Here is a 26,206-nt window from a genome sequence, read left to right as displayed (position 1 = left end):
TGCAGAGTAAACAGGAGTGTGTGCACAGTATTAGCCATATAAATAGGTATAGGACTGCAGCCTAAGTGCTGACTGAACTGGACTGACTCACGAGTCACAGAACATATTAGCTCAAATGTCTTTGTGAAGCAGACATCCTCATCCCATTTCTCATCATGGCACAGTATCCAATCAAATCTCCCCACTCCTGCTGACTGAAGTTTATGTGGGAGGAAAAGACAACAATATTCTTACTCTTTCGTATTTTCAAGGCATCCACTCAAGGAAATACTCATCAATACCTATCAAGTAAATGGAATGGGTGATAATATTTATGATCATAGGGGTCCAGTGCTTAGGTATTGCGTCCGATAAATGTATATATATATCTGCATTCAATGTTGTTTCTTTATTTCCCCCCCACTAATTTCCGCTTACTCCACAGGATCTTGATAGGCTGTCTGGGGGCTAAGTGTTCTTTAAAATGGAGGGAATCTAGAAATGCAGTAGAAATAAGATATAGGTTTTTCAGAGCACATTTATGAGCCCAGTGGCTTAGTAAGAGCATGTTTTAAGTTGAGGATGAAAAGATATGTCATTAGCACACACTACAGTGGTACCTCAGGCTACGAACAACCTAGCCAATGACCTTTTTGGATTACGAACACTTCAAAATCGGAAATGAGTGTTCCGGTTTGCGTATTTATTTATTTTTTGGATTGCAAACGTACTCCGTTTGGGGCTGCACTTCTGCTTGCTCCGCTCCCTCAGCACGCTCCGCTCTCCCAGCCTCGAGAGGTGCACCTTCCCCCGCCGGGCACAAAGCACCAGCTTGGGAGCGAGCGTGGAGCTCAGCCCGGCAGCAGCGGTGAATGAGGGAGCCGCCTCCAGCCCAGAGCAGTGCACCGCAAGCCCCACACTTCACCTACTGCTTCCTCCAGATCGCCCCGGTTTCCAGAACCAGGCTCCCCGCTCACTCTTTCCATAGCTATCTTCCCACTGGCAGAGCGATCCCCGACTCTCAGCAGAACAGAGGCGAGGAGAGGAGAGGCAAGCAGCGGTTGGCGCCAGCAAGGATGGCCCTCCAAGCGGCTGCCTCGCTCTCTGCTTCTGGGTCTCTCTGCCGTGGAAGCGCTGATTGCAGGGCAAACGGAATGGCAGGCGTGTGGCTCTTTGGGCTCCCTGGCTCCAGCTGCCTGCCTGCGTTGCCGCACCAGGCGCGCTCTGGGAAGGAGGGAGGCGGGTGAAGCAGGGTTCTCTCCTGCCTCCATCGCAGCCTGACGGAGAGAGAGATCAGGGAGGGCAAGCCTGACTGACCCTGGAGACAGGTGGAAAGGTGACCATGGGATGCGCAGGACGGCGTGAGCAGGATGCTGGTGCCGCCGCTGCAGTAAGGATTTTTATACAGTGGTACCTCTGGTTACATACTTAATTCGTTCCGGAGGTCCGTTCTTAACCTGAAACTGTTCTTAACTTGAAGCACCACTTTAGCTAATGGGGCCTCCTGCTGTCGCTGCGCCGCCGGAGCACGATTTCTGTTCTCATCCTGAAGCAAAGTTCTTAACCTGAGGTACTATTTCTGGGTTAGCGGAGTCTGTAACCTGAAGTGTATGTAACCTGAAGCGTATGTAACGCGAGGTACCACTGTACTGGATAGTAGATTGCAGCCTGGTCTAATGCTTTCGTTTTATGGATCAATGGCCTTGTTAGATAGTAAAATTCATGTTAAAATGTTTTAGGGGTTGTTTTTCATCATCTGGAACGGATTAATCCATTTTCCATTACTTTCTATGGGAAAGCACACCTTGGTTTAAGAACGCCTTGGTTTAAGAACACTTTGGTTTAAGAACAGACTTCCTGAACTGATTAAGTTTGTAAACCAAGGTACCATTGTACACTGCATTTGTTAAAAATCCCTCTTTCACAGGAAGGAGCAAGTCCAAAGGCTCCATCCATGAATAACTTTAACAGAGAATAGCCTGACAAACAGGTCGGGACACGATACATAGAAATATTTTAACTATGAGACTTGTTCCACCTGTTACTCCACATTTATGATCCTGTGAGACAAATCTTGAATACATTTTTTAAAGCTCTTCAATTTTTGCATGCATACACAAAACCAATTCTCAAATGAGGAATTTTTTTAAAATGTTTTTCCTTAATGAGTAACTTTGTCATTTATGAAGTACCCAGGTCTCATATGCATTTTTTTTTTAAGTCAGCAACACTACAAACTGAGATATATGAATCATCAAAGTTATTAATTTAGCTGTTGTATCCCCTTGGCTGCTGAAAGACCCCAAACAGTTCTGGGTACAACTATTCCCATACTGCTGGGCAGAAATACCTCAGCAGAATACCTTTTCAAAAGTATCCCATGCTCCTCACTCAAAGTCAGGAAATAAAATGGGAGGAACTATCTGCCCGCATCCCAAGAAATATGTAGATTAAGTAAAGATCAGATCTTAGTAATGCAGTAGTTTATTCCCCACTGTAATAATGGTGCAAATTATAGAAGTGAAGTAATTGATATTGAACACACTGCTGCACTTTGAAAAGCTATTTGCAAGAATACTCCCTCACAAGCTATCTCCAATATCAACCTGCCCATGCTTTAAAATCAGCAGATGAGGCCCTCCTGGTGGTCCCCATGTAGGATGAGGTACATGGTGAATGTGCCAGGAAAACTGTGTTTTTTTTAAGTGGGTATAGGATTTGGGCCAGACTTTATATAAATTATTCTCAAAAATAAGTGTTCTAACTAAATTTTGAAATTTTGGAATAGAATGGATAGAAAATGAAGTGAATTATTTAAGTCCCAATCTCCTTCTAAAAGCAGAACTTGCAAAAGTGGAATGCCAACATTTCTTATCTTCCTTGTCTTGAGTGCATATAATTAGAAGAAGAAGAGAAGAAGAGTTTGGATTTGATATCCTGCCTTTCACTCCCTTTAAGGAGTCTCAAAGCAGCTAACATTCTCCTTTCCCTTCCTCCCCCACAACAAACACTCTGTGAGGTGAGTGGGGCTGAGAGACTTCAAAGAAGTGTGACTGGCCCAAGGTCACCCAGCAGCTGCATGTGGAGGAGAAGAGACGCGAACCCGGTTCCCCAGATTACGAGACTACCGCTCTTAACCACTACACCACACTGGCTCTCCATAATTTTAAAATCTCTAATTAGTAAATGGAATAGACAAGATGGCAGGAAAGCAGGGACAAGAGAGTCTGATCTTCTCCAGCAAAGATAAGAGTTCCTCACACATACAGTATGCCCCTCTAGATTTAATAGAATTTAACAGGACTGGATTTAATAGAACTTATTACAGGATGATTCCAAGGTCTCCTTAAAGATTAAACCATTTGTGTGCAGCCTCATCAAAATGTGTCAAGATTTGTGAATCTCTGGTGATGCTGTGAGCTTTCCTGTTTTTCTTTTTATCTTCTTCTGCTGGCTTCATGCTGTAAGCATTTTTATATCTAATTGTTTTAACTTCTATTGTAAGCTGCACAGAGAACCTGTGCTAATGGGCAGCATATAAATGTACTTTAAAAAATAATTTAGTTATTTATTTGGGCCAAACCACATAACTTAAATACAACTCTTTAAGGTGAGTCAAGTTGCCTACTACTGGTTCTGCAGCACTGAAAAACACTGAAAAACAAAAACTCCCTTATGTTTAAAATCACATTATATGATGTTAAGACCAAAGCTAGCAGATGTTAGCCTTTTTCACATTGTTTATAATTTATTCAGTATCAAGGTGTGTTATGCTTCAGCAATTCTTAATTTTAAAATCCTGTTGGGTCTATTTGTGAAATGCTGCATTTTAGAGAGCTCAAAACCTTTGGTTCCAAAAGGACACTACAATGCAGGGGATGAGGGAGAAGGAAAACACCCTATCCAACACAATGCATATCTCCCTCACATTTTCAGAGAAAACACACAGACACACAGTGAAACCCAGTTGGTTTCATTTTGGTCAGAAATTCAAGAGCAAGAATGAATTTGCACCCCAGAAGACTTTATACCACCGCGAAAGTGCATTGGGAACATTTCCAAACCAAACTGACCTCAAAAACTTTGACACCATGCAGAGGAAATTGATTTTCTACAAAAGCTATGAAAAGGATTAGTCTCAGATTTAGGCCAGTAAGAGATTTATATTCCATTTGGGCCCAGATATATAACATGATGCAGAAATGAGGGCAGTATGGAGGAATATTTTCAATAGCTTTCAGCATATAAGAAATTAAACTCTTGAGAGCAGAGATTTATAAAATAAAATTGGTAATATAAAGCACAACAATATTATTGGGGCTTTCCTTTACAGTTATTCCTTTAAACATAACATGAAAATGTAATTTTCACAACCACAGTCCAATCTGCAGCTACAGAAAGCAACCTTTTCACAGGCGAGTTATATCATCCAATTAGTTTTTCAAAGTGACTGAGAAACTTCCACCCTTCAAAAATAAAGAAAATGGATTGGTACTCCATTCCATCATGGATGATTCCATTTCAGTGCAAAATATCTCCAACTTTTTCTTTTTCTTTTACTATAGTTCTTTTAAACTTGGCCTATGATAATAAAGTCAGGAGTATTGCTTCTGGATGGCAGCCAAGGTTGGCTTTAGGGGCAAGCAGCATGTGACTACAGGAGAGAACGGCTGGAAACAGCCACGATCCTTTCCTCAATTGGGAAGAAAAACAAACCTGGAAACACTTACCAGATGTTCCATTGTTTTGTTGGAAATATGTGACATATTACAAGTTAAAATGTGAATAGGTTGAAGCCAAAGGATAGCATTATTTATTTTAAAATGTGAGGCGCTATACAGTACCTGGATATTGAGCACATATTTCTAAAGTTATGCAGCAACATCTTTTATATACTGTAACAATGAAGACAGACATAATATTTTAAGTCATGGTAGAGATTGCCCTGGAAACACATTCATTATTTTATCTTGGAGTAAGCTCTGTAGATAAATGTTTCGGCACATTTCCAAAGGGTTGTAGAAAAGTCAACTGAATATTGGCTAGCAACAGTATCAGCACACTGCCCTACAATTCCTGACCAGCTTTAATAACTGATTTTAAAAGAGTTTTATTTTAGTTTAGTAATATGAAGAATGAACTTACATGCTACTTTAACATGGCTTCTTAACAGGACCATCACCCACATGAAACAGGGAGATGCAAGACTAACAAGCTAAGCCAATGCATAGATTTTTTTAAAAAAATGTATGTAAGCTTAGGCATTTGATTGGTCCCCAAAAAATATTTTGATCACTCGACCAATAAAAATAATAGTCAGTTATTTTCTAAACATTCATACTATAAAAACTAATAAGATAATCAAATACAAGTTTCATAATTATGCCAACTACAAAACAAAACAAATTAACTGTTGTTATGAAACAATGGATTGGATCCAAAAATGACTTTCCAGTAGTGGAAAGGGATTTGATCCAGTGGAGACTCTGGCAAATGTCAGAAAGGAAGGGCAACATAATCCAAGAGCCTAGGACTGCAGATGCAGCCACAGGATTATCTCTTTATGGAAGGATGGCCAGACAATCAGATAGACAAGAGACTTCATCTGTTGTGGGTTGTCACCAGGAAATGACACAAAACATTGCAGCAACTCGGAAGGATAAGTAGAACTAATGTCTTCACAGCCCAGAAAGAATCACATTTTCTCCGCCCTGTCATAGGTCTTCTGTATTCACTCCAAAGTTACAGACAGAGAACAGTTGCTCCAGAAGGTAAATGTAATGATGTTATTTTGGAAAGTTATCTGTCCTGCAATAATCCTACAAAACGCTGTAACTTGTATTGTAATCCTACAAATCGTTGTAACGTTGTAAGTATACAAGATACAGAGAAATAAGACTATAGTGGTGGTGGTGTTTTTAAATCCCAAGTAAAATCTGTACTACTTCCAACAATTTTAATGCAACTGATTTGTCTACCTTTGATATACAATTTTAATCTCAAAAATAAAAATTTGTGCTCCTCAAACAGATAAAGGGGGGGGTTGTACATGTGTGTGTGTGTGTGTGTGTGTGTGTGTGTACATACCCCTAACCATAGGGAAACATAATTAACATTTAGTGGTCAGCGACTCTAATATAACCTGATTACCGTATTTTTCGCCCTATAGGACGCACAGGCCCATGGGACACACCTAGTTTTTTGGGGGGGGGGAATCAAGGGGGAAAAAATTATCCCCCCCCCCAGGTTTGCACAGCCATCCCCAAGCTAGAAGAGGGAGACGGAGCACTCCGTCTCCCTCTTCTGCCTTCAGGGACAGCCTCCCTAGCCTCTGTGGGGCAGCGCACTCCGCTGCCCTGCAGAGGCTTTGCGCAGCCATCCCCAAGCTAGAAGAGGGAGACGGAGTGCTCCGTCTCCCTCTTCTGCCTTCAGGGACAGCCTCTCTAGGTTGCCCCGCTGTCCCCTGAGCTTGTGGGGCTGGCGGGGGGGGGAGCAAGCTTGCTTCTCCCCCCTGCCAGCCTCCAGATCAGGTCTGGGAATAGCGGGGTGGCGGCGCTGCGCCTCCCTGCTTCCCCCGAGCTTGTGGGCTGCAGGCTGCTGCCCGCAAGCCTTGCGAGCCCGCAGGTCCTCCTGCCGGGTGCGCAAGGCTTGCGGATAGCTTCCTGAAGCCTGGGGAGCGAGAGGGGTCGGTGCGCACTGACCCCTCTCGCTCTCCAGGCTTCAGCGAAAGCCTGCATTCGCCCCATAGGACGCACACACATTTCTCCTTCATTTTTGTAGGGGAAAATGTGCGTCCTATAGGGCGAAAAATACGGTATGTGTGTAAAGTCTTCTCAAGTATATACACATATATACGTATTCATTATTTAAATGGTCTTACATCCTCGGTTTACTAGGATACATGAGAAAATTGGATTGTAGAAATATCTAATTTCTTTTGTGGCAGTACGTGAATCATAGTTACTCCTTAACCTTTTAGACATATAAACCCAATGAATAAAAAGTAAATAATACTTATGCCCTCTACATCTGTGTATGTAACAAACATTTGTAGAAGCAAAAGTCACTTGCTAGGTTTAATGCTGGGTCACTTATCAGGCCCATAAAGGCTAAATGAGCTTGCCTTGCATTACATCAGATCAGTTAAGAGCGCTGTGATTCTGGCAGGACTCCAAGCAACCTTTCCTTGTTGTTTATTTAACCCAGTGAAGAGGAAAACATACTGGTTCCTTTCAGATGTCACACGAGTTAATAGGAATGTGCCATGGGGCCACAGATTTCCTTCCTTCTCAGTTCTGGTTCCCTTCTCTTTCCTGGCTTGCCTAACCATCGTTTGCTTACTTCAAACATAGCTGCAAACTATAGTTAAGACTGTCTCCAAATCATAGTTTTGATTTTAATTAAGATATGGTCAAAAGTTTGGCCACAGTTTCAGTTGTTGGGGAGCGGGTTGTTTTCACGCTGTGAAAAACAAGAGATTTTGTTTATTTTTATTCTTTACTGCAAATTGTAAGACACTAGTCCTGAAAACGTGTGCTCCGCAACTATACAGTGGTACCTCGCAAGACGAAATTAATTCATTCCGCGAGTCTTTCCGTCTTGCGAGTTTTTCGTCTTGCGAAGCACGGTCAAGTCGCAACTGCACCTCTTCAAGCGGTTTTAAGAAAAAGGAAACAAACTCGCAAGACGTTTCGTCTTGCGAAGCAAGCCCATAGGGAAATTCGTTTTGCGAAGCAACTCAAAAAACGAAAAACTCTTTCGTCTTGCGAGTTTTTCGTCTTCCGAGGCATTCGTCTTGTGAGGTACCACTGTAGAGTACTTACTGTGAGATGGCAACAACTTTATCAGGGAGTCAGCTTGTGTGGCCAAGCCCCCAGGCTGCTTTCTAAAGAATGAAAAGACCTTTTAGAATATAGAAGTCTGTTATACATATATAGTTCGTCTAAAATGCTGTAATCTGTTTAGCCTATATGTTTAGTCTATATATTATCGTAGTGCTCTAAAACTGTCATCATGAGCCAATAAAATGGTAGAAGTCATCCATTCAGTTGCAAGCATTTTGCAGGGTACAGCGCAGATAAAGAAGAACTTCCCTTACCAACCTGATGCACATTTTTAGTCAATTAGGATAGATGACTTTATGATAAAGGCTGCTAGCAAAGAGCCAAATCAAAGGGAAATGGATCTCTACAGTACAAAATAAGACTAGAGGGGCTGAGCACAGCAAGGGTAAGGATGAGAAACAGCTGCACATCAGGCATGGCCAGCCCAAGACATTTTGGCACCTGAGACGAACAATGTACCCCAGCCTAGCTGCCAGGGAAAAAGAGCTGAGTGAAGCTCTACAGTAGGAACAAGGCGGGAATAAAGATCTACATCAGGATCTGCTGCCCCTGTGGATCATGCTGCCTGAGGCAGTTGTCTCACCATGCCTTATGGGTGGGGTGGGCCATGTCATGGGAGGCCCTGACTCTCAGAGAAAAGGGGGAAATGTAATGATTAGCTTAGCTGAGAGGATATCAGGTCATGGCTGTGAGAAAAAGAGGAATATCCATTTGGTTTGGTGACTACAAAGCAAGAAGAGTTAAAGAAGAACTGTCAAGTACAGGAATTTGAAAATCCAATGGAAAAGAATATATTTTAATGTTTCTCTGCAGGGGATGTGTGAACTGACTATTAAAAAGTTCTGTCTGTGCTATGTGACCTGTGATGCTCACTGAATCATATAAGTTACTGCTTGATGCTGTAGTCATCAAGGGAAGAACCACCCTTAATGGCAAAATGCCAGTCTTGAAAATAAATACTGCTGGTCACTCTTTCAGAGACGGATAATCTCACTAACCAAGTAAATAGCAACTTCTGTGTAACTGCAAAGGGATTGAACTATATTACTCATGCTGACCATTCCAACCTTAGGATCTTAGTTGGTAGAGCATTAGACTCTTAATCTCAGGGTTGCGGGTTCGAGCCTCACCTTGGGTAAAAGATTCCTGTATTGCAGGGGGTTGGACTAGAAGACTCTCATGATCTCTTCCAATTCTAGGATTCTATAATTCTTCAAGTGTGCTGTAAATATGACATCTCTAGGTCTTAGTTTGTCAGAATTATCAGAAACTGTGTTTTGTGTGCAAGCTTGCCTATGGTTCAAGTGAAAATGTGCTTCTGCATATACAGTATGCAGAAAATCTCTTAGGGTCAAACCAGAGGTTTCATTTGTTGCATGAAAGCAACTACCATGCTTTTAACAAAGTAAACGGGAACACCTGTGCGGAAGCAGGACCGTAGTGTGTGGGAAATGAGTTAATACTTCTTCCCACCATGGTTCCAACAAACTCCCCTTCCCAGCTACTATTAGCACTATGATTTTATGAAAATGGGGCACGGAGGGAATGATAATTTAATCTCGCTCCCAGAAGCTATTTGAGTTAAAAATAACAATGTTATTTCACTTTACACAACCAAAATGCCTAAATGAACGAAACCTGAAAAGGAGACTCTGAGTTTGCATATTACTCAGTATACCCTATGAAAGCACTTCTCTTTTCCTAAGAACATGCAAGATGACTACTCTTGACGAAATAAAGCTCTTTCCTCAGATTTCCCCCCCACATTGAAAAAAGTTTCATACTTGTGCTTAATTAACTGGCAGCACAACCCTATCCTCAACTCATGCTGGCTGGCCAAATCCCAGTGGAGCCCAAAGATATGCCAGCATCAGGGAGACGACATAGCACCACACTTATAATGGCACAAGTGCAATGCTTACACAAACCCTAAAAATAGGCAGCAACAGAGCCACAGTGGAGAAGGAATTGAATTTAGTTACAATCCTATGCTCACCTACAGATGGGTTTGACCACTGGTGACTATAACACAGGGTTGCCATATTTTAAAAAGCTTTTTGGGCAAAGTTGTTGAGCTTTTCCTTAGGAAAATCGGCAAAATCAACACTGCCGACATTGGTTGCCACACAGATTTTCCTGCGCATTTAGCTGATTTCCACCCAGACACTCTTTTCGGATACAATATTTCAGGTATGTCCGAGAAATTCCAGACATATGGCAATCCTATATAACATTATGTCATCAAAAGAGGTAGTAGAAGTTAAAAACAGTGCCATTATAGTGCAGAGACAAGAGTCATGGTTCAGATAAGGGCCATGCCCAGTCTAATCTGCAAATGCCAGAGACTGAATCTGGAGCCTTCTGCATGGAAAGGAGGTGCTCTACTACTTAAAGTTTTTTTTTTAAAAAAATCTTTCTAATCTGCAATGTAGCAAATATAGACTTGGATATCATGAATATTTCCAATGTAGTTTTCAACACTTAAGCTGCTGACCACCTCTGTCATGACTCACCTGCTTCCATCTGTTTGTGAACAACTAGATTGGAAATAATTAACTGGACAAGAAACTCAAGCGTTCAAAATGCTATAGCAGCTCACATTCAAGACTGACTTAAGAAAAGTGCGAGCGAAAGATCAAAAGATTGTGAGGGGAAAACTGAAAAATTCGAGAGACTGGTTTAAAAATATTTTAAATGAAAGCCAGAATTGCAAAACCTCAAAGCATATTCTGCCCTTTATGTTCTTATATGGCTTATTTCTCAATATAAATTGAATCTTCAATGCTCTGTCATATGTGCACTTGAGCTGAAAAACTATGAATTGAAGGGAAAATCCAGCCACTTGCTACAACAGATTACTGCTGCTAAAAGATATTGCTCTCAATATGGAGTGGGCCAGCTCTAAGTGAGGCACTGCATAGAAAATCTGGAGCTAGTTAGGAAGAACAAGGGTTTTCGTGAACCCATCACCAATTTTTTTCCTTTTGAACAGCCAGTTACCATTCCAGGACAGAATGTGCTTAAGTCCCTCTTCTACATTCCAGAAAATACTTTGCCCTGATTTTCGTTTTGATCTTTGTGGAGTTTTGCCCCAGATTTTTTGTTCTGCACTTACCATCCTTATCAACCCCCAGCTGTACAATATTTGCTAGCGGTTCCATTGAATAGGGTAAAACCTTATTGGAGCATACCGACATTAAACAAAACCAGAACACACACACTCACAGGTGGGCAAGCAGAATTACATTCATAGTTTTTGGAACAGAGCCTAGTTGCTGTTGCTATTCCTTCCACCTTTCTGCTACCATCTGTAAATATAAGCAGGTGCCATTTTCTGGGGGCCACGTCAGCATTTTTCACAGATATGAACAAACATTGTGGCCCACTGCAGATGCTTTCAATGCTCGTGTGATTAATGACTGTGATTGGACAAAGGCACAAATTCTATGTTCCAGCACCACCACGTGGGGCAGGGAAAGCATGCCCCCTTGCAATTTGCACAATTACAACAGCTCAAAAACAGGTCCTTACAACTGCAACACTGTGTGCCTATTGACATTGTGAAGACATTATATCATACAGTTTAATTTATGCCCTTGCATATAAGTCTGTGTAGTTCATGATAAAAACAAGTTACATAATCGAACCCTGGGATATTTGAAAATTAAAAAATAAAAATTTAAAAAACATTGTCCTTAATAAAACACTTTCCTATACATGAATAAAAGCTCTTTACTCTAAACATGGGGGAGTTTATGTTTATAAAAACAAGTATTTTTTAAAAAATTAAATTTATATACCGCCCCTCATTCAAAGCTCTCAGTGTGGTTCACAAGATAGATAGCTAAAACTAAAGCAAAACATAACAATAACCCGCTCTCCCACAAACACATTTAAAAGGCTGTAGAATATTAATCAGCCAAAGGCCTGGTGCGCTACTTGAGGTTTAGCTTAGAATTATGTTTGAGCCTGAACTCATGGATTATCTTCCCCAAACCAAAAGCAAACTTTGATTACACCTTGTGGTTTGCCTTGACAAACAAGTTCAGGTTCAAATGCAATGCTAAGCCAAACTATCATTTAGCCCTTGGGTAGCACAGCACAGAAGGACAAAGGAGAAGTACAGTGGCTGTGATCTTCATACGATTGCCCATTTGGCTTAGTGTGACAGGTAATCTGGGTCATGGAGTATGAATACAGATAGCCTTACTCAGAATCAGCCTAGGCCATCTAGTACAGCATTGTTTAATTCTGAAAGAAAGTCAAAACTCCAAGGTCTTAGACAAGGATCTTTATCTGGGAAACTGATAATCTGGGGCATCAAGGATTTGAGGTCTACTATTTGGCAATGGTCCTTCCCTTTGTTCAGCAAGATCACAAAGCAAAATCAGTCCCTGCATCCATATCTCACAATATTATCAAGATGTTGGATTAGGTGTTGGACTATAAAACAATATCAAATGTTGGAAAAGGCATCTCTATCCACTGTATTAAGCGAATAGTTATTCACTTTACAACATGCTGTATCCCCACAGAAAATAATGGTATAGGAGCATTTTTCCATGACAACACTGTACAGTTTGGAATAAGGAAAATACCAGCAAACATCCCATCATGGCAATAACTATTCTGAGAATCTAGCATCAATTAGCAACCCAGTATTTCAAACATAGGGTTATAGCCAATGTTAGTCCTCCTCATAATAAAGCCTTTAAAACTGATGAACATAGCAATTCCAATTTCTCCTCCAAAGAAAACCTGGTTGGATATGATCCATTATTTTTACTTCTTGTTCCCCATATGAAGATTTTAAAAATTATTAATGTCTTTGCTAGAATAGTTTCAGCAGATGTTTCATAACACTGCAAACACAAAATTTGGGTAGGAATTATACACATGTCCTTCCAAGGCTATATTCCTGGATTATAGTATGACAACAGCAGATACACTACTTACTTGCAGTCCCTTTAAAGTCAGGTCACACATGATTGGCCATAAAAGAAAGTGATGTTGCTACAACAACAGTAGCCACCTATTGAGCAGCAATTTCGTATCAGCATCTCATTAAGTTCCAACAAGCATAAACCTGATAGTATCAAGTTGATGCAGGTGACAGACTTGTTCCACAGGTATACAGCTTTACAAAAATTCATAGTTCACGTTTCCTGGAGAGGTTCCATCAGATCAAATTAGGTTAGCATTCCATCTAAAACACTACCTTCAGATGCTTCAGATGAAATTCTGAGACATGTACTGTGGGCGATAATAAAATAATGTATTTGCGATGTGCATTTTCTCCAGCATTCAGATCTGAATACTGTCTGGCTAAAAATGGTCTGTAGTAATTTTGCATTTCAAATTATAGCTACTAGCTATTAACTCATTGCTGCATGATATTAATCACGTCCTAAACTTGTAAGTGTGATGTAACCTCATGGTAGACATTTGGACTTTTAGTTCAATATTGCTTCTTCCATTGTGCTTTGAGATAGCAACTTGATAAAATTAAAACCACTTTCATAGTGGTATTCAAAGCAATATAAAGCCTATTTCCTGTGGGTGCTATGCCTATGTGAAAAACAGGAATTCGGTTTTAAAATATGCTTGTATCAGATTTGTAAATAGACATACAGGAAGTAGATACATAATCTAATTTCACCTTTCCTGAACTGTACATCACCCACAAACAGATGGATTCTATGTGAAGCACAATTCCTTCACCCATCAATTTTTCCATAGACTTGTACACATTTGGGAATGGCCTTTTTTCACAGCTGACCTCACCTTCCTTAACTTTGTTTGTTTGTTTGTTTGTTTATTTATTTATTTAGTATACCGCCCTATATCTGCAGATATCCGGGAAGTTCACAGGATAAAATCACAACATAAAAACACAGAATACATAATCAAAATAAAAACAAGAACAACCCAATCACACACAACCCACTTTTTTTTAAGGGCACTGAATGTCAGGCATTGAACGTCAGAAAAGTATGCCTTTGTACATTATTAGCAGATGTTTCCTTTCTTGGTTCATCTCTTTTTCTGTGAATGTGGATATCTCCAAAACTTCCATTTCCTTCCCCCATCTCCTTGCCCTTCTGTTTTCCAGTGAAATTGGCAAGGTCAAGAGAAAAACCTTGATTTTTATTTCTTATCACAGCACCATTGCACTTTTTTTAAAAGAAAAAGAAAAAGAAAAAGAAAAAGAAAAAGAAAAAGAAAAGCCGGCCATGTTTCCATAAAATTGACAAAACCTTCCCCCTAAACTTGTTAGCCTCACTGAAGATTGGAGTGGCAATGGTGAAGGAAATGAAAGTAAAATTTAATGCACAAAGATGCACATTATCAGAGTTACAGCCAAGGTTTTTTTTTTCAGGCAGAGGTCACCAGAGCTCAGCTCCAGTACCTCTCAGGTAGACACCATTTCCATTCTAAGAGAACAAGGGAGAAGTTCACGGTGAGCTCCAGGACCTCTTTTTCCAGAAAAATAGCATGGTTACAGCCACATAATGACAGTAATCCTGCACTGTAAACTTACCAAAATCTTACAGTGTTCTGATGACAAAACATTGAAAGACCACCCGGCAAGACAACAGCAGAGACTTCAAACTAGATTACGTATTACTATAGTCTCTCAAAGATCACCTGTACTCCAAAATTAAGCCAGGGCATCTAAACATAGGTATCCTGCATGCAAATTTCAAACAGCTCTAAGATTTCTTCAGATGCTAGGTACTAATGAGGAAACATTTTAACACTCAGTAACTTCAACTGACAGATTTATTTCAAAATACATAAGCTATCTATTAAATGCAGTTGAAAGTCTTTTCCTGAAATGGGTGCTTCCTCCTGCCATCAGCAGCAAAGCTAACATACAAAATTGTCACTTCATATTCCTAGCACATTTTTAAAGCATTTATTTCCTAATGGTTAAAAAAGAAAGTTTTGTTTGTCTTAGAGCAAACTGATAAAAATAAATGTTGAATAATGAAATCATATATAGCAGTTCATATGATTACCACATAAATTAACACACACACACCCGAATTCTGTGGTATCAATGAATTACTTAATGCTATAGCTGAGCATTTTAAGCATAACTTAGAAAATCAAGAAACAAAAAACAGAAGACTGTAATGTTCTACACAGAAAAATAAAAACCTGAAAAGCTTTCTTATCACAAATATGTTTTTAAAAGATGCATAAAAAGAACCTAATATGTTGCTGAGAAAGCCCAAGATGGTATTACACTAAGCAATGAACTACTACTAATTCACAAAAAGCCAAATACAATACAACACAACACAATACTCCATGTTGGTCTATAAGGAAAAAATCTAACATCAACTGTCAGGCAATCTACGCTATTAACAAAATAGTGGGCAAGCTTTCAAGTTTTTCAGAGCTATTCATCAGGCTGGATGTTTGGATGTTAAGCAAAGTGGTATGGCTGTGTGCGTGACAGAGAAAAGAAACCAGTTTGAAGCTGAAGCTACAAAGTCTGCATTTTTAGTCAAAGTCATATGATGGAGTGTAAGAGGAGATAGCAGGCTTAAAGGGATTAGTCTCTACCAGGTGCTATGCAGGCTTCAAATTACACCTATGAAACAGACGGTAGCTGATCCCCCATTTTTAATAATATAACATCCAGCAGCTCTGCCTCCAGCTTTAAGTGAAACAGACAGGTTCCTTGTTAGGTTGAGAACTCAAGCAAAACAAAGAACAAAAAATGGCAGTTTCTATATTACCAAAGCTGGAGCTTAACTTTATGTTGAGTACTAAGTAATAGGAGTCATTATTACCCAAACTGGGTAACGTTACCTACTGACTGTAGAATGCTACCCTCAAATACTCTACAAAATCATCCAACCAACAGAGGCCAGCCTTGCCGTTCAGTTCCATAAGCACTGCTTTCATCAGGGCTAGCACAAGGATTCAGGGGGCCATCTGCATGTCCTGCTGATGCCTGCTGTCTGCTCCCCTCTATAGGACTATAGATAGGGTTTTAAAGATTATAATGTACCTCAAATGCAGGGCATTGCATTTGAGATACATTATGATAGTGGGCAGCCAACCACAGATGGAACCCAAGCTTCACTCTCATTCATAGCTGCTGGCCACTGAAACAGTTATGTAGGGGCCCAGAGGCGAAAGGAGTGATCGAGATGGCTTGCACAGGCTGGTAAGGAAGTCTTCTGAGCACCTAGAGCCCTTGGCCAGTACCTGACCTTGCTGACTACTGGTGCCAGGTCTAGCTTTGTGCTCTAGCTGCCTCAACTGCTACAACCTTTAGGACTCATCTAACCTGGAGAACATTTGAGGCTTGAATTACAATAGTATTCAGTGTTCATCCAACTTTTACAAGTCTGCATACCTCAAATCTGACCTGCTTCCATCTGCACTACTAGAAGGATCATTACAATGTAAGGGTGACAACTTTTCCCCATAATGACATTCCTTCTTATCTCTCATTTTTTAAAAAGGACTTAGGACAAGCACTGTGCATTTTTGCAAGTGTCAAAAACTAATGAAGATTTTATGTACGGCTAGTTCAAACCATATTCTTTACCTAGGTCTGAGAAAGATTTTTTAAAATCTACCACTTCTGTATAGATAACATCAACAATGCAAGAACCAAAACTGGCATGTTCAAAGATAAGCTTTTCTTTACATCATAAACCACAGGAAGAGGTTTGCAAAGGAAAAATGTATTTCTGTGCACTGGATCAGGGCCACTATTCGCTCTCCTGAAAGGTGATTAGCACAATGCAGAGGAACAATGTTTGGTGGAATAATTTATAGATAACATTTATTCAAATGGCATCTCAGAATGACATCTCAAAAACTTAACACAGAACCACTTGAAAGAGTAACAAGTGCCCATATTGGTACAGCAGCAAGCAACAAACAACAGATAGTTTCTAGGGAAACAGGAGACAATTATTAGTGCCTTTAAGGCCTGGCTAGCTTTACCTGCATCCCAACCTAGATTTTAAAATACTTCTTGCTATATGATTTACAACAAGTGTTTTGAAGTTATATTCTTATATATGAACTACAGCCTGTGTGTTCCTCTACCTTTTCACATACTATTAGAAGCTTTGTGATAATGAATCAATACTGCCTGGTTCCACAGGCAAAAAACAATAAAACCCCAGGGAGGTTGGTGCCCAAATTGTTGCAGATATGCAATCAGTTTAAAATACAGTTGTGTCTATTGAAATGGGTAGAAATGTAGATCCAATTGAGAAATATCATTAATAAATCTGGGGGTATATCAGGCTTTCCAACCCCCACCCCTATCCCCAAGAACATTCTGTTCTAATCCACTAACAAAAATGAGAACAGGAACATATGACTATGTCCGGATCTGCACAGTATGGGCGCAGAAGGCAGCTGCTGTGGGGTGGGGGTGGGGTAGAGAACTATAGAATCCATTAACTTGCTTTTGTGTAAACTTTACTCTTTGGCTACAATCCTGAACTTACTTGATCAGAAATAAAACCAACTTCAATCAATAGAAGCTGTCTGTGTAGGACTGATGCCAGAAGAACACTGTCTGTTGCATCCACTTTTTTATTTTATTTTTTTGATGTCTACTTATCCTCTTGGTTCAGTGGATTGGGAATGGGGAAATTAAATGCTGTTTGGGCACATTCCTTTTCTTCCTTTGACAGTTCTAATTATTTCCAAGTTAGGTTACAGTGGGCTGGAGGTCTTGAAATGTGGAAACAGCAGTGGGTGTACAGTTCTCTACTGTATTCGGTGTTCTTTGGATCAAGCAAACAACTTGATTCTCAAAGGCAACTAAAAACTCAACTTCTTCTACTCTATCTTGTAACTGGAGTGGTATGCATGAGTAACGTTTCATTTGTATCCCAAAGGATCTCAACCTTTAATTCATCCCCAAATAACACAAATGCATACCACAAGTGTCTATCTTCCACTACTAGCAAAAATATTAGCCCCTTGAAGGTGAAATAGCATCTATTGTTAGTGCAATATTTTTAAATTAATATTTAAAGTAACGATGTTAAACTCAGGAGCAAAATTTTCAGAGGCTACCGCTTGCCAAAAAAATATTTTTTTAAAAAAAGCAACAGGAAATGTCTATTATATAAAGACAGCTGCAACATTTTTGCAGCTGGTAGAGGAGGAGGTATATATCAAACAATAACAAACAGTGTGTGCCTTTACAGCTGCAAGTTACTACAGTTTTCATTTGTTTTCACCTCCCTTCGTGGACTTCTGAGGAAATAAAGGAAGTGGGATGATGAGACAGCATAAAACTAAGGCTCCCTTCCATTGCAATCTACAATCTGACTCCCAGTGTGAAAAATTAGCAGTTACAATACATGTGAACTACATGACCGAATGAACAGCATTCTGGAATCAAACACCAAGTACCAATAGGTGCAATAGGTAACAAAATTCAAAAACAATTCGGAAGTGAGATAGGAGCTGTAATGAGATCTACTCTTGTGTGGGTTTTATTAGGATTACTTCTTGCAAAGATCAAACCAAGAATCTGTATACAGGGCAATGGGAACTAAAGGGTGAATTTGCTTATTCTATCCTCAAGATGTTCTTGAGTATAAAATAAACAGCAGTTCACTTTTACAAGCTAACAGCACCCATATTTTCTACAACTTTGTACTGAAAAGGTTTGTCTACCTTTACTCTGCAATCTGACAGGAGCCACAGTTTAAACACCACTCCCTGTACTTAAAGGCATGTGTGTACCTTACTAACGAAAGGAGACAGAAGAAACAGAACAAGAGCGTACAAAAAACCAAAACAAAAAAACGTTGACACAGAGAAAGACAACAGAAACAGATGTTTCTGTTCTTGCACCACATATCAAGGTTTGCAAAGGGGGCGCAGGAAAGAAGATCGCCTTCTTTTCCAAAACCGCACAACTGGACTCGTCATAAGGCTGGGAGCACATCAGACAGGCGAATCACACAACCTCGTGGGAGAAAGTCACAGCATCTCTCTATTTTTAGGCACAACCAGAGTGCAACTCTCCGACCTGGGGGAAAAACCTCACCCGCTAATAGTTAGGATGAAGGCACTCTGCACATGCCCAGAAGACACTCTGCACGCGTGTGTGTGTTTGCGCGCCCCTCCTACTACTTTACCTGATGAAGCGTCTCGGCAGGCAGCTGCGACGCCCGGAACAACTCCGCCACTTTGCTCCCTTCGGCGGCGGCGGCGGCGGCTGGGGTCGCTCCCGCCGGTCCCCCCGCCTCGGGCGCAGCTTGGCCGCCGCCGCAAAGCGAGAACAGCTCGGAGTAGCCCTGCTGCTCGCTCGCGGCCAGGAAGAGCGCCGCGGCTCCGGCGGCGGCTGCCGGCCCAGCAGCGGCGGCTGCTGCTGCTCCAGGCTCCATGGCAGCGGGGAATCAGGCAGGGGGCGGCGCGACTCCCGAGGCCGGGAGAGAAACTCCTGGCGGCGGGCGAGAGGGGCGAGCGAGGAGCCTCTGCAGCAGCCCCGGCTGAGCCTCGTCCTCCGTCCGGCGGCGGCCTCCCCCGTCTCCTCCTCCTCCTCCCCAGTGCGGAGCGGAGCTGCCTCTGCAGTGCTGCCCGAGGGGGGAGGCGGAGGAGGAGGAGGCGGGAGACGGAGAGAAGCTTTCTTCTTCTTCGCGCCTTCTTCTTCTGCTTCCCTCAGAGGTTTTCCTCAGAAAGCCGAGAGCGGGAAGCGGCGGCGGCGGCAGCTGCTCGGGAAAGGGAAGGGGAGGGAAGGGGAAGAAAAAAAGCTTCCTCAGGGCACGTGCCCAAAACGGCGTTCCCGCTCCGCAGCATCCACACGCCGGGCTGGAGCAGGAGGCAACCGCCGCCGCCGCCTCCGTGGGGTGAGGGGGGTGAGAGCCACACTCTGAGGAGAAACGCTAGACGCCCACATGGCCACCTCAGGGACGGGTTTGCTTGACCCTGACGCCCTGCTCTTCGAAGAATGGCGCAGTAGGGCTGCGCATCTGAGCATGTGCAGAGAGCCCCCCCCCATGTAAAAAGCAGCCCCCACAGCGTTTAAATCTCTGGCATCTGGGCACCAAAGTGTGCCCAGCAGAGGACACCTGGGGTTAGCTGTGGAATTTCCTCTCACCTGAAGACTTAACTCGAAGCCCAGTTCAGAGGGTGGGTGCAGGTGACCGTGGGGTAAAAGTCTTAGCAAAATGGATACTTCTTGGCCAGTGCTGTTTTTCTAGTGGGAGAAAGGAGGTGCCGGAACTCACCAGGGACACCTCTCTCTTAGAATGGCAATGGCACCCACCTGAGAGGTTCTGGAACTGAGTTCCGGTGAGTACCACCGGAAAAAAAGCCCTGGTCTTGGCAAGGGTGCCCACTTGAATGAAATATTGGAGGGGGGTCCAGGGAGACCCCACGTCGCATAATCAATCACAAGATGCGGCGCACGCACACCATTTGAATGGCAATACCTATCAATTTGGGGTGGGCACCCCCTCACATATTTTATTGGGGAGGCCAAAGGGATATCAGCCCCCAGGAGTTGCGTCTTGGAGACCTACTTCCAGAAGTAGTGCAAAAACCCTTGTGCTCAAGCTTTTATTTTGGTGGGCCAGGGAAAGGTGACCAACAGGGCAAGAAGATTTTGCAGTTAACATAACTACCTCAGGTACTTGGAGTGGGATATAAATAGACATGCAGTTTAAAACTGGTTTGATGACATTGGGTTGCTTTGAGTTTTGGGCTTGCTTTGAAAACTGCTTTAGAGAACCCTATCTTTAGAAAAGTGATTATTAAATAAATAACAGGGAAGAGAGAATGGCCTGCAGTGAAGTTTTCAGACAAACACCTGCTGTCTTCCCGGTTAAAACCTACTATGCTCCTGTTTGCCTTTTAAAAACAACCTGCTGGGTGTGCAGTGCATTCCACTGCAAAGATGGCAGATTTGCAGGGATAGACCATTTTCCCAGTATGTTATGTTATTTTGCCTTTACTACACGTAGACCTCAAATAACCCACCCTACTGACATAAGAAACCATTCAAGTTTAACAGATGGAGGATTATATTTTAATAGGAATTGTTTCTTGAACTACAGAAGAGTTATTAACAGACAGACATAAAATGAAACATATTTTAATACTTGTTTATGCTTCGATTCTCCACATACCTGACAATCAGAATGGAGATGAGAAGAAAAAAGAAGATGTAAGGAGAAACAGTGTTTGGGTTAGTTTCAATGGTATAGAAAACTGAGGAAATGTTTAAGTTGATATTGCATCCTTTTATTAACCTTCTGTTGCAGGCATTTGTGCCTTAGGCCAAATGAAAACAGAGACACAGCCAACTGCATATTTAAGTATGGCCACAGCTGTAGAAAGTTAAATATGTGCTTATGGCTCGAGCCTCAGCTAATAAATGTGCATAAAAACAAAATAATCAGTCTTATTTGGCAATGAATCACATTTGGTGGAATACTATCATGCATAAATTAAACAGTTCTATCAGACCTTTCTTTAAGATCATAGTTGAGCAAATGTGTGAACCAATATTGAAACCACACATGAATTTGAACAAGTTAATTTTTAGCTAGCCGTTCATCACCAAATTAGATCCTAAACAATCCAGAAACTATTCAGTCCAATTTCATAAAATGTAAGACTGGTAAATATGTAAGTAATGATTGACAGGAAGTTGATAAACTCAGCACTCATATTAGCAATTTTGTTCCTTGTTAAATTGTCAACTAATGTAAAGTCAATTTTAAAAACATTTTCTACTGTACTTTTCAGTGTTTTACATTTATTCTAACCACAACCTTTCTCAAGGCCACCACATATGTTCTATGAAGATACAAGCCTCGATTTAGTCAACAGGTTGTCATCCACTGCAGCATATTAGTCACCAGTTTTGAAATTGTCACACTTCGTCACCAGCAGTTAGTTGCCTTTCCAAATTACCCATTTCCAAATTATTACAACTATGACCATCTATTTCACATTTATAATAAAAATGAGTTTATTTCAAGTTTTAGATGACTTACACTGAATAATGAAATGGCAAGGTAATATGCTATGCCAAGTATATTCAATGGCTTTGTTATTTTCTGCAATAATTCCTGCAGTTTCACACAGTGGAAATGGCATGATCTCAATCCCATACATTCACATTGTCCAAACACATATTAGAAAAGGGGTACTATCCTAAGTTTCATTTATAGGTCTATAAAAAGGTAAATACTTAAGCAGGGGCAGGTACAGCAAAGACACCTGGTAATCCAGGCACAACAAAATCTGGGTTTGCAAGTAAAGCTCAATACAAATAGAAAATATGCAAGCAGTTCCTATGCAAATATTCATCCAAGGAGCATGTGAGTTTTATACTGGATTAGAGCCATATTGGTCCTGCTGAGGTTAACAGAATGTCTTTATGGCTGCTTTATACAATTACTAGGAGGATAGCACACCAGTATATGGCAGCTGTGAATAATATGAATTCCATTTTTGTATCGTTAAGGAAGGAATCAAACAAACAAACAAACATACAACTGCTAATATGCTATTACAGTAAATCTGGAAAGAGACTACACTTAGAATATTTTGTTCAGTTCTGGTCTCCACATCTCAAGAAGGATATTGTAGAGCTGGAAACCGTGCATTAAGGTCAACCAAAATGATCAAGGGGCTGTAGCAACTCCCTTACAAGGAATGGCTTTTGATCTTCCCGTAATCTTGAGTGTGCATGTCAAGATTATTTAGAGTGTTACTTAACACCTGTTTTTTTTCCTTTCATTGAAAAGGATACCGCCAGAAGGCCACCCAAGCTGTGTTTTATTTTAGTGGGTGTTCTGCAATTGCCTCTCCCAACTCTTACATTCAAGATGAATAGTTAAATGTCTTCTAAAGCTAAACAAAAACAGCTAGAAGTAGATGTAAAACCCAGGATGTGAAAGAGGGAGCAAAGACTTTGATTTAAAAATGTATTACCTCCTGTAAGGATTTGTGAACACAAAAAGCAAACAAACTATTGAAGCTCTATCTAACCTTACTTTGCAAGCAATAAATATGTCATGGCAGAAATAATTTCCAGGGAACCAGATCTTGCAGAATATTTGACTTTGGAACAGCACCAGCCGATAAAGCAGCCGTACACAAATTCTTAAATTATTTAAACCACTTGGCTTTATTTCCATATTACCCTAGTCAAGTTTGAAAGGGAGGTTGGGAGCAGCAGTTCATATAACTTAAAAGTCTGTACAGTGGTTGGTTCTGCATGGACAGCTTCCTGAGTGAAAGTGATTATAGCATCAACTGCCTTTGTTAATTCTTGGTGAATTTCCTGAAGTATAAGTGAATAATGCAAAGAATGTTACTGTATCTCTGGGAGGACACCTGACCCTTGTTTCCAAGGATGACCTATTATGAAGATATGAAAAACAATAAAAACAAGGAGGCAGGCTAAGGTACATTATGCCTCATTATGGTTCAAAGTATGCTTGGAATTTACTATACTTCTCATATGTAAGAATTTAATAAGTAAACAGTGCCTGAGAACAAGAGACATTCCTTCATATTTGCTCCATTCTTCAAATCCCTTTCTGAATAGTCAGTGATATATATTTATGTAAGGCATAAAGCAGTTAATGAGCCTTGTGGAGCTTGTTTCACAACCTTCATGCTCTGCTCTAACATGGAAAGAGTGTGGATTTATTTTATCGTATGTGTAAATCGGGTGGGGAACCTACAGCCCATGGGCCAATGTTGGCCTACCAGTGGATCCAATGCAGCCAGTGAGGCCATTTCCCCCCAAACCTTGTCCATTGGCTGACATCACTGGGCAATTTGGGGTGATGGGTGGAGTTCAATTCTGTGTTGGCTGCTCCTGCTGGTTCTGCAAAAGGAACTGGCATGTGCAGTCAAAGCAGCAGGATTTAACGCCTACTCACCAGCTGAAATATAACAACTGAATGCCCTCATATTTGTGCATACTATAGCTAAATACTGATCAACATGCAGACAAAGCAGAAGGAAGAAACTTTGCATATTTAAAGTTCTTCAGACAGTAATGTAAACCTGATAGCATTCTTCTCACCTTAGACTTTAATATTGAGGTTTTCTGCCCTTGAGAATCCACAAAAGGAGACTTTTCAAGTAGAGAAGGCATTTTTTAAAACAACCCAATTATTAAAAATGTCTTTCTGAAATACAGGCTGGTATTAGTTAACAAATGTAATGTCTTTTTTAAAATGTGGCAATTTTTTTGTAGGGCTTTCAATTCTATTAGAATGGCATTTTGAGAAAATAATTGAAGAAACAAAAGATAATGAATTAATCCAGTACAAAAAGAAACTTGTTTTTGTGCAATAGATTTGTTCATTTTAAAGAACTAGAGGAAACTGATGGATTAACAATAGCGATTAACAAGATTTAGCATTATAATCCTGGTTCAAGGGTACTTGAACTGCCCAATTCATCTTCACTTAGCAAAACACTTATAGCAGAGCTAGGGAGCTATGCCTTTGAGTAAGAATATTTCGGATTCCAAAGCACCAGCAAGCTACTGAGTTAACTGACTGTTCTCCCATACGATATACACGATATATCTTTATTGTCATTGTCCCATGCAGGACAATGAAATTGCAAAACTACATAAAACTACATTAAAACTACATAAAACTACCACAAAACTACATAAAACATTCAAAAACCCCTAAAAACTCTAAAACCCTATTTTAAAATACACTATACTGTAGAAACCCCTTATGCTGCGTTTAGACCAACTCCTGTGCTTGGGGAAAAGACATAGGATCAAACCCATTTCCCCCTACGTAGCATAATTATCTGGTCAGCCGGGTCATCTATTTCAAGTTGTCAGCTTTGAACTTTGCATGCCAAAGAAAGCTTGGGAGTCTATCAAGCTAGAAATCCCCAAAGGGGCAACCTCCCCCATTGTGGGTAATTTAATCATTTTGTACTAGCAGCGTGCTATCACCCTCTTGATCAAAACGCTCAGGGAGATCTTGAGATGAAGAATGAAATCAAGGAAGCACCCAAAAGAGGAGACATTAGAGTAATGGGTGACTTCAACTGCCCTACATATGGCTTTAAAAGAGGATTAGACAAATTCATGGAGGTGAGGGCTATTGATGGCTACTCCGCAGTTGGAGGCAGTAATATCAGTTTCTACCACAGGAAGCTGGAGTGCTCTTGTGCTCAAATTCTGCTTGCGAACTTCCCAAAGGCCTCTGGTCTGCCACTGTGAGAGAAGGATGCTTCGCTAGATGGGTCACTGTCCTGATCCAGCAGGCTCTTCTTATGTTTTTAACTATGAAAACCCAGCTGCATAGACCCCACAAGCCCAGAGAGATCACCTCGCACCTTTCATCATGAAAAGAAAACAGAAGACAACACACTTGACACTTTCTGGGTTTTCAATTGACTGAAGACACTATTTGCTAACGTTTCCATAGTCACCTTTAACTGTCCAGGGGTCATTTATCTGTACCTTACCATAGAATTTACCCTTTGTGGCTTGAACTAGAACAATGTGAAGCAAGGTCATGCTTCTTGTGGAAGAGCTGTCCCTAATTGTCAGACTTTGTAGCTCTTTTTCGTGACATAAAGAGTTGGAAGGGACCCAAGGGCTATCTAGTCCAACCCCCAGCACTACAGGAATCTTAGCTAAAACATCCGTGACAGATGGCCATCCAACCTCTGCTTAAAAACCTCAAAGGAAGGAGAGTCCATCACCTCTTGTGGGAGTCTGTTCCACTGCTGAACAGGAAGTTTTTTCGAACATTTAGTCAGAAACTTTAAGCCATTGTTTCGAGTCCTACCCTCCAGAGCAGGAGAAAACAAACATGTTCCCTCTTCCATGTGACAGCCGTTGGGGTATTTGAAGATGGCTATCATATCTTCTCTCAGGCATGCCTAACAGTAGTGTGATTGGGATACTTTCTCATAAGGTCACTTAGCAAAACAGGTGTTTCCAAACCACCAGCTGCACATTAATGTAACCGTGAAAAAAGCACAACTTGGGGTGGGGGGGCTGCGAAAATACACATTAGGCATCTTAATACAAAGCACTGTTTGGTTCATTAAATCAAATTGCTCCCTGTAAAGGACAGAGGGAAAACTATTGGGCAAAATACTGCTTGTTCACACTGTAGCCAGTGACAGTGAGTGGTAAAACAAAAATGAATGTTAGAATGACATCCTGACACTTTCTATCCTTAACTTCTTCCTTTTTGATTTATAAAAAGAGAATATTGCTTCAATTTATTAGTTGAGATGGAAGAAATAGTACAGACCACAAGTTCGATAGATAATTTAAAGGGATTGTTGTCCTCAGTTTTGTGTAAGACATACACCCATAATAGATGCTCGTTAAGACTCTGTCTTTTGCCACTAGATGGTGC

At 41.0% G+C, this 26,206-nt stretch overlaps 1 protein-coding gene across 2 annotated transcripts in view; it reads right to left on the bottom strand.

Moving 5' to 3' along the window:
* REPS2 (RALBP1 associated Eps domain containing 2) overlaps window positions 1–19,839 on the bottom strand; it is an 83,638-nt gene extending 63,799 nt beyond the window's left edge. For both annotated transcript variants that reach the window (XR_014547766.1, XM_083612298.1), the window contains exon 1: window positions 18,968–19,839. Coding sequence is in view for 1 of the 2 variants with exons in the window: in XM_083612298.1 (XP_083468424.1) it covers window positions 18,968–19,216 (249 nt within the window). In the remaining variant the exon portion in view is untranslated. The remainder of the gene's footprint in view (window positions 1–18,967) is intronic.
* Window positions 19,840–26,206: the final 6,367 nt, after the last annotated feature.

Source organism: Podarcis filfolensis, assembly GCF_964270895.1.
Source record: "Podarcis filfolensis genome assembly, chromosome: 4".
Lineage (NCBI taxonomy): Eukaryota > Metazoa > Chordata > Lepidosauria > Squamata > Lacertidae > Podarcis > Podarcis filfolensis.
The sequence above is the reverse complement of the archived record's forward strand: the minus strand, read 5'-3'. Positions and strand labels throughout refer to the sequence as shown.